This window comes from Micropterus dolomieu, linkage group LG17 (genome assembly GCF_021292245.1).
Source record: "Micropterus dolomieu isolate WLL.071019.BEF.003 ecotype Adirondacks linkage group LG17, ASM2129224v1, whole genome shotgun sequence".
Taxonomy (NCBI): domain Eukaryota; kingdom Metazoa; phylum Chordata; class Actinopteri; order Centrarchiformes; family Centrarchidae; genus Micropterus; species Micropterus dolomieu.
This window is the reverse complement of record NC_060166.1, coordinates 30878285-30887808: the sequence shown is the minus strand read 5'-3', so window position 1 is coordinate 30887808 and position 9524 is coordinate 30878285. Positions and strand designations below refer to the sequence as shown.

At 36.7% G+C, this 9524-nt stretch overlaps 2 protein-coding genes across 2 annotated transcripts in view; one reads left to right on the top strand and one right to left on the bottom strand.

The window, feature by feature from the left end:
• Nucleotides 1-9524, top strand: part of cadm2b (cell adhesion molecule 2b) — a 213347-nt gene that overhangs the window by 141271 nt on the left and 62552 nt on the right. The gene's annotated exons all lie outside the window — the stretch shown is intronic.
• Nucleotides 5516-6451, bottom strand: LOC123985891 (putative gustatory receptor clone PTE01). The gene has a single exon (XM_046073854.1). The coding sequence runs from the start codon at nucleotides 6449-6451 to the stop codon at nucleotides 5516-5518; it is 936 nt and encodes a 311-aa protein (XP_045929810.1).

Below are 9524 nucleotides of genomic sequence, written 5' to 3'. Positions count from 1 at the left end.
CAGTAGGGGACCCGGGCCTTGTTAATGAGGCTAGCTGCAGACGGGAAGAAGCTGTTTTGGTGGCGAGAGGTTTTGGTCCTAATGGACCGCAGCCTCCTGCTAGAGGGGAGAGTCTGAAACAGTTTGTGTCTGGGGTGGGAAGAGTCAGCTGCAATCTTTCCTGCACGCATCAGAGTCCACGAGGAGTACAGGTCCAGAAGAGAAGGAAGATTGCAGCCAATCACCTTCTCTGAAGAGTGAATGATATGCTGCAGCCTGCCCTTGTCCCTGGTGGTAGCAGCAGCGTACCAGATGGAGATGGAGGAGGTGAGGATGGACTCAATGATGGCGGTGTAGAAGTGCACTATCATTGTTTTTGGCAGGCTGAACTTCTTCAGCTGCTGCAGGAAGTAAATCCTCTGCTGGGCCTTCTTGAGGTGGCTTTGATTTGGATCACACTACCGTGTTTCTTACGACCTGCCCTTCTCTGCTTCTGATTGGCTAGTAGTCCTTACCTGGCAACTGCGCATCTGCAACTCCCAACAACGATTTTGTACAAGTAAGATGCATCAGTCTTTAGCTCAAGAGTGGAGCGTACAACACATAGGGTGAAAAGAAGAGCTGCAGCAATGTGCAGTATGAGGAAAAATATGGTGTTTTTTGAAAATTAAACCATGTAAACCTGTTCTGGTACAACCCCTAATTAAGATTTTGAACCCGAAAATGAGCATAATACCACCTCTTTAATAATTTATGGAATAAATACTGTAGTCGAATAACAAATGAGAAGTAACGCCTGTTTCCTTTCAATTTGAACCCCCCCCCCCCCACACACACACACACACACACACACAAAAAACACCTACGGTGGCCTAACAGTAGGGGTGGGAATCACCAGAGGCCCCACCATAGGATATTATCACGATATTTATGTTGCGATTCAATTTTATTGCGATTTTAAATATATTGAGATATATTGCAATTTATTACCTTTTTCCAACTTCCAATTAGGTCCCTAAAGTCAAACTTTGTCAACATCTGTTTATCTAAAAAGATACATTTCTCTGTTTGTTCATATCACTTTTTCAGTCCTCTAAATGGTCCTGTTAAGTTTTCTAGTGGACTAAAAAAGCAATAGATTTTATTATTCTAGTACCAAAAAGTTAAAACTCCCATCTGCAATTTATATAATAAAATATCGATACTTGGCGTCCATGTATCGATATAGTATTGCCATGGCAAATATCACGATACTGTGCTGTATCGATTTTCCCCCCCACCCCTACCTAACAGTAGATAAATGTAATAGACCAAATGTAAGTAATTACTTTTAATTAATTAATTTACATCTCTACATCTACTTGAGTAAGATATTAGTAAAATTTCCAAATCTTTTTTTACACATTGCAACTTAAAGGCAAACCACTCTTTAACTTTAACAAGCTCACTTGTCTGTCACTGTTGGGAATGTTGCAAAACAAAACAGTAGCTGTTTACTGCATTGAGTCACCAAACCCTTTGAGGTTCGTTACCAGTGCTAAGTTCTGAGGATGCCCAGAGGGCTGAGTGTGACACATACTTCCTATCAACACTTCGTAAACAAAGAAGTCATTAACCTAATGAGCAAAGTGAAAGAAACAGTAACCACGTGTTGGTAGCCATGACACAATGAAACACTGTGCCTCATTTAGTAGCAAAGTTCAGTGGGAAAAGAGTTCCTCTGACGGCTGATGACATACTCACAGCCAACTAATCAGATCCATTACAAGAAGTGAGTCTGGATTGGAACCTTGTGTTTCAAAGGTTTACGACTTACAAGTAAGAAGTAAACAACCTTTTGTTTTATTTCCGTCTTACATCAGCTGCATATCCTTCGTAAATCGTAAATACATCAAGGAAATAATAAACAAAAGACAAAACTTGCGAAGTTATAATGTAACTATAATGTTGTCAATTAAATTATTGGTAAAGCAAAGCATCTTCAAACACACTTGATGTTATGCCCTTCATTTGAACATTTGTTTCTTCAACATTATTAGCTGCCCTGTCCCAGTTTTTTATGATATATAAAATAATATTTTTCAACTTGACATAAACCTCTTTACCTCAATTTGGGCCTCCATCAGCTCGCTATCTTTTCTGGGCCTGGGCTTTTGCTTCCTGCCAGCTAACTTACTGTTCATTTGCAAAAATGTAAATCTGTATTTTTATTTATTTTCCTACATCATGTTTCTTTTACTGTGCACTCCAGGGAATATCAACAAACAGGTTTTGGATTATTTAATTTAAGAATGGAGTTGCAAATAAACTCTTCATATGTATGAGGCTAAGTGTATATTGTATAGTCGGCCTTTTGGTGCACCTTCAGTAAAGACGGCTTTAGCTGTGGTGAAAACCAAATGATTATAATCCTTAGTGTGCCCAAATCTGACAATGTAGAGCTGAGCTTGACAAAATGAGTTTTAGGAAATAACACGTCCTTTCCTCAAGTCCTGCCATTAGTTCCAGGTTTACATTTCTTCTACATGGTGATCAGGATCTAAGAACAGCAATATTATATAAACATTTTTCACAAACCAATAATTTTGTTACGTTATCAATGGCTGAAGTTTGCAGAAGCAAAGTTTAGTCTTCTTATGACCCATTTTTATTTTAAACACACATGAAGCTGAAAACCATAACAATTATTATTACAGTAGTTTTGTGGGAAAATATTGAATTCACGATTAATTGATGATTGATTAAATGCCGTGTACAGTCACTGCAAAGTTTGTTTGCTAGCTCAAATCAGGGACATTCACTGATAAATTGCCAAATTACATTATTTGTTTCCTCTGCGTAAATAAGAATGACTATAGTGCCAATATAAGCCTAATGGGGAAACTGAAATGTTATTATAGGTTGAAAATGATGTAGGTAATTTGTGAGGTCTCTGCATGATCATAAAAGTGAGGTATGCAATATCAAATTTCACCACAGTGTGGAGGCAAAGCATGTTTTTTGTTAAAGTAGCTCTGTACTATCAAAAAATTATGAAGCCCAATTCCTTGCCTGAAACACATCTATCAATACAAACATAAGCACTAGTGAAGCATTTATTGTTGTAAATACAATGGTATTAAACTGCTGCTGGGAGGAATCTTCCTATTTTACATTTAATGTTCCTATTTGACTTTTATCGACATATTTTGTGGCACTTGCTGTTTCAAATTTATCTATAATTTGTCTGTACCCATTGTGACACTGAAGAAATGTTCACTTACTTTTTTCCCTGTAACTGTGTTTGTAAATACCTAAAATTAAAAGTTCCCATTGTCCCATTGTAAGTGTCCTTGCCTAACATCATATCTGTTAATGTTGCCATTATTTTCCTACCAAGGATGCTTGCAATGTGGTTGTGGTTTGGCTTATCAGTAGTGGTCACATTTAGTTTTAGAGCACCAATATGTAGATGATATTTAATAGATGACAAAGAACAAGAATAGTAAATCTGTTATATACATTTGATTATTTAGACTTATTTCATACCTTAACTTTGAAACAATTTGACCCTGGTTTATAGTTGCTTTCAATGGACTAACACACAGCGCCAAGAGCAAACAATAGGAAGATACACAGAGACATAAAGTCAAAACAAGGAAAATAAGACCAAACAAAGATGCAAACATAAACATGTTATGTGCAGTTAATATGTACTTACTTGTTATTATGTAATTAGGCTTCTTTAGATGTGTAGATTGGTGATGATGTAAGGGTCTTAAGTTTGTGGCTTCCTTTGAGCTTACTAAAACATGATTTTTTTTTTAATACTGGTTTTAGTTCATTATTAATGCGTTAATGCATTAATTAATTAACGGCGACAATTATTTTATCGCACGTTAATTGTAGTTTTTATTATAAGGCCTATTATATTGAAAGTCCGTTGCTCACTGGTTCTGAACATACATACAGTCAAACCATGGGTCACATGAGGCGTGGGATGTTGAAGATTTTTATTAACATTGTCTGTGCTTAGTACAGTAGAAAGAACTGGCACCTTTGTAGCCTTATGTTGTTCAGGACTGGCCTCCCCTCTACACTAACCTCAAAAGACACAAGAGGGCAGCAAGGCATACAAAATGCAACATATTCATCTAGTGAGAGAGCAAATGCATATGCTGTCTGTTCATGTTAGTTTGAAAGAGTTAATTGTGTACTGATGGCGCCCTCTTCTGTATGTGTACTGTTAATACACAGTAAATGAAGACGCGATTATAATGTGTTATGGAAATAGCTGTAATAGCTGCAGAACACATCAAGCTGCCAGTGTCCTGGATTACCAACAACCCTCACAGCCAGCTTTCTATTTGCTTAATTTAAGGTGTACATTAGATATTTTTGATACTGATTTATGCATTTGTCAGATTTCACGTAGTGGTACAATAAGCTGTAAATTTCTCTAAATGTCTTTTTGGTTTTATTTGGAATTCCTGCATGCTGGCCAGAGCCGAGAATAAGATGCCTCATTCAAGTTAGTTAATATCTAATCAGTAACATACAGGATGGTGTGCTTGACCTTTAGTAAACTGAATAGAGTTTACTGTCGATTCTTGACTTTAATCAGTTCAACTTTGATATTGCTCAAATGCGAGGAGAGGATTTCTTGACTCTTTCACCTCCTTAATTTCACATATTTTTCACATCCAAACAGTATTATTTTCCCACTTTATGATTATGCACTGTATCCTGTTATTCTTCTTTAACTCAATACATGTCGTCTCTTCTGTTTCACCCTGCACACATCAAATATCAACTAACACAAAATAAAAAGGTTGTATTCACAGTATTCTCATTTCTTTTTTATTTCATACAGCTCAGTGCCTCACAGTTTTCATTTTATTCCTTGGTCGTTAGACAACCATATGAGAGTTTCACATTAAAACACACATTTCATTACATATATTAACATGGTCACAGCAAACTTTGATGAGACGGGTGATTTCACAGATTTACCTGTTAACATATTAAATCAGTTCAACTATTTTGCATGTGCAAAATAATCCAATTATTGCATATAATCAGCTGCCAAAAACAATAATGGTGTGTTGTTTCACTGTTAACTTATTCTTGACAACAGTATGTATTGTGTAAACGCACATACTCTGATAAGAGACATAGCTCATTTTGAGGCAACAGTAGATGACATAGCTCTTAATACAAGTCCTAAAGCACATAACTGACAAACACTGGTGAACTATTTATAAAACTCTTTGTATTGGGTGCAACTGCTGGAGGAGAAGGAATTATGAGCATGAAATGTAATTTGTGCTTTTCATGAATAGCCTTGTATAAGAATTAGTCAAACTTGAATTACCGTTAAACACACACTGTACTGTTTTCATTATGCATTATTTGAAAATTAACTTTTGTCAGAAATGTTCATGAACATAGTCACAGGAACAGTGAAAAGTAAAGGGATTGAACAGCAAGGAATGTATTTATAAGGTAGCAAGACAGTCTTTGGAAGAAAAGCAAGTTTTAGCTTGCTGACAGTGCGTTAAGATGGACGGATTTTATTCCTATAAAAGTGCACAATTTTTTCTCGAATTTCTTTTGTTTTCAGTCCATAGATGATTGGATTCACAGCTGGAGGGAAAATCAATGTTGACACCCCCATGAATCTCCTTAGATGTGGTGAAACATTATTTATTCTGTATGATATGATGGTGAAAAGACCCAGACATTCCAACAGGAGAAAAACAATTAGATGTGTAGCACATGTCTGCAGAGCTTTGGCTTTTGTGTCTGATCGTTTGGATCTGAAGCATGCAACAAGGATCTGGAGATATGTAAACAAAATCATCCCATTTGCTATCACTTGTGAAAGAGCACTTATAAAAAGCCCATAAATGTTATTGGTGGTTGTGTCTGCACAGACCAGGGACAGCAAAGATGGATTATCACAGTAGGGGTGTGTCAATTCAGATCGACAACGGGGTAAACGCAAAAGCAGGAAAAAAAGCACACCTATTAGAACTAAACTACTCATCCACAGAACTGTGATTAATCTCATAATATGTGCATTAGTCATAATTGTGTTGTATTTCAAAGGGTAACATATAGCAATGTATCTATCATATGCCATAGCAGTCAGAATGAACACTGTACCGCCTGCATAGATGTGAATAAAAAAAGCTTGAACAACACAAGCTGAGTATTGCATTGTCCTGTTGTTTGTCAGTATTTCTTTAATAACTTGTGGGAAGAGTGCTGACGAGCCTATAAGGTCATTAATAGGAAGGTTCAGCAGAATTAGATACATGGGCTGATGTAGAGATTTGTTCAGTACAATGGTGAGGATTAGAATAAGGTTGCAGAAAAGTATGATCATGTAGCCCAGAGTTGCAAAAAGAAATGCAGGAAAGACAGTTTCAGAGGAGAGATTAAAGCGATCCAGCACTAAAACAGATGATATGTTGTACAGGTTGCCCATTTTTATGCTCTTCTTCCCTAGAAAATTTAAAAATCATTTCATCATCAATTAATTTAATTATTAAGTGACAGCACATCAAATTAGCAAATATGACAAGAAATGCATAAATAAATAAATATGAAAGTCATATTTGAGTTATAATTAGCAAACTGTAATTTTTCACTTTTAAGGACAGAACTTACCAAATTAAAGATTAAATACGTCCACTTCACTTTGAGTCCACATGCATTTCAGATGAACCTGACGCATCATATGTCATATACTGTACATATGTAACAAGTATACTCTTTTGGACTTACAGTTTTGTAATGAAACTCTAGGACAAAACTAAAAGACATGACAGAAAACAAGCATTCAGTAATAATGTATTAACAAACATGTAATGGATCATCACTACCCAGTACCAGCAGCACTGGCAATGACCAACTGGCAAGGATGAGCAGCTTTATAGGAGTGATTTTTGCTGAACACTATGCAGCTCCCTGGAGCTTTCTGGTTTGCCATAAAGTTAATCTTTGGATTGTGGCAATGACTTACGCACTGGCTCACAAGGGACTTGTGAGGAATATTAAATATATTAGTTACTCCACCAACACTCAACATAAATGAAGTTAAGAGTGTGGACTGACTCTTTTTCATTTGTCTCAGTAAAGAAAGGAAACAGGGTCCAGTAAATATTGCAGCTAGGATACTGTAATCTTGCATAAAATATTTTTGCTCAAAGGATTACTTATACTGGATTTGGAACTTGCCTTTATTTCATAGGGAAGCCAAAACTAAAAACTGGGTGACAGCTTTGATGAACATACACGAACATGTTTGTGCTCTGCTTGAGTTCTGTGGTTTTCAATCTATATATTGTCATGGGGCTACCCCATGCCTTAATTTAAGCCAGCGGTAGCATTGGTTTTAGCATGCTAAGCTAACCTTAGCTGAGCATTAGCATAGGACTTTTAGAATTAGCATTACCTTAGCATATGGGCTAGCATCAATGGACACATGGCTTGTCATTTCATGTCATTTCATTTCAGTTCATTACATTACAGGTACCAGTCGAAAGAGTTGAAATCACGATTAGATAAATACAGCACATACACAGTTCATTTCAAGTCATTTATTTTAGCTTATTGGATTTACCCAAGGACATCCAAATGTTTGTATGTTTCATTCACCTGTTCTCATCCTCAAGCAGGGATCTGGGTCAAAGTGGCAAACAGGAAGCTATGGAGTGTGGAGTACTTTATAGGGAGGAAGACCTGGAATGGTCCAAGTGTGAGCCAGTACAGAGGGGTGTACTGGAGTACCTTAAGTTGCTGTTTTGAGAAGCTTTGTTTAGCATGTAACATTTCATTTCTGGTTTTATAGTTGATATATTGTGTATTGATGTAGCCAGAAATGTTTTGGACTGAGTTAATAATGGTGTTTAATTGATTTCCAATTAACTTTGGTTTGTCTTGTAGGAGGGGCTTCTGGTATAAAGGAGGGAGGCAGAGTCTCCTCTTGGGCGAACAGCTTTGGCCTGGATGGGCACATACAGCCCAATTGCCAGCGCCTGCTATTGTTGTTGTTGTTGTTGTTGTTGTTGTTGTTGTTGTTGTTGTTGTTGTTGTTGTTGTTGTTGTTGTTGAATAATATCAGTTTGTAATGATAATTTGAATAGTATATACTTAGTTCTCTTATAGTTGCTCAAAACATGTGAAATGTGAATCAGGAAATGACGGGACATTACACAAGAAACAGCTGTTGTTAATTATTATAAAGATAGCAATTATAAAGACAAAGAAAATGGGTGAAAGAATGGATTAGCACACGCAGGTAGCAGTGATTGTCTGAGCTACTGAACGACTGGCGATCGCAGTCGTTACCCCTGATCACAGACAAGCTCACCGACCGGCAAATCAGGCTTAAAATAGTGTGAACTAGGCTTTAGGTGTGAGATGATACACTTAGCTCACATGCACAATGCACAATATTGGGTTCACGAGAACAAGAAAAGAAGATATTTTAACACTATTTTGATCAAATATTCAATGCTGATGTAAATGGGGGTCGGGGGGTCCTCCCCTAGAAACATTTGAGAATTAAACACTTCATTTCCTGCATTTGGGGACATTTTCAGAAAATTCAGGTGATAATTCAAACAAAATATAATGCAGTAATCAGCAGCTTGTTTTTTTAGTTTAAGTTACTTTTTTTGGACAATGCACATTTGTTTTCTCTATATTTACATTGCATTGCATGTTTTCTTATTGTGCTGATAAACCTTTCTCAAAGCATTTTAATTTGTTTGTTTTTTAAATATTTCTTGTTGCAAGCCATTTTTCAGAACATATTTAACAAATGCTTTTTAAAAAAGTGATGGAAGCGTCACCAGCGTAAATGACACCTATGTAATGAATACAATATTTGTTGCACTAAGTAACAAGGAACTTAACAAGGAACTGCGCATGTGCAACTCTCAACAAAGATCATTTAGAGATAAGATGTATCACTCCATAGCTAAAATGAAGCCTTCAACACAGGGTGAAAAGAGGAGCTGCAGCAATGTGCAGTATGACAAAAATGTGGTGTTTTTTGAAAATGAATCCATGTAAACTTGTTCTGGTACAACACCTAAGTAAGATTTTGAACCTGAAAATTAGCATAATACCACCTCTTTAAGAGCTTTGTAGGTGAGCAGAAGGATTTTAAATTCTATTCTGGCTTTTACAGGGAGCCAATGCAGAGAAGCTAAAACAGGAGAAATATGATCTCTATAGGTACCATATCCGTGCTGCCTGTCAGTGCCAAATCCGTACCACCTGCTAGATCCGTTCCGCACATGCACAAAGTGGTTCTGTCAGTCAAAGAAGGTTACCGCAAATCTGCCTACTAAAAATGATCCAACTAAATCTTTCAAATCAAGATAACAAAATGTTTTTTAATCACTAGACAGTGTTTCCCACAGATTGACAGCGTAACTGTGGCGGGGGGGGGGGGGTTATCAGTCGACTGTTACAGGTGTTATGCCTAATTTTGCATGCCTGCTGAGAATTGTAGGAAAATGCATTAAAGTTCTGCTTTTAAATGCTAT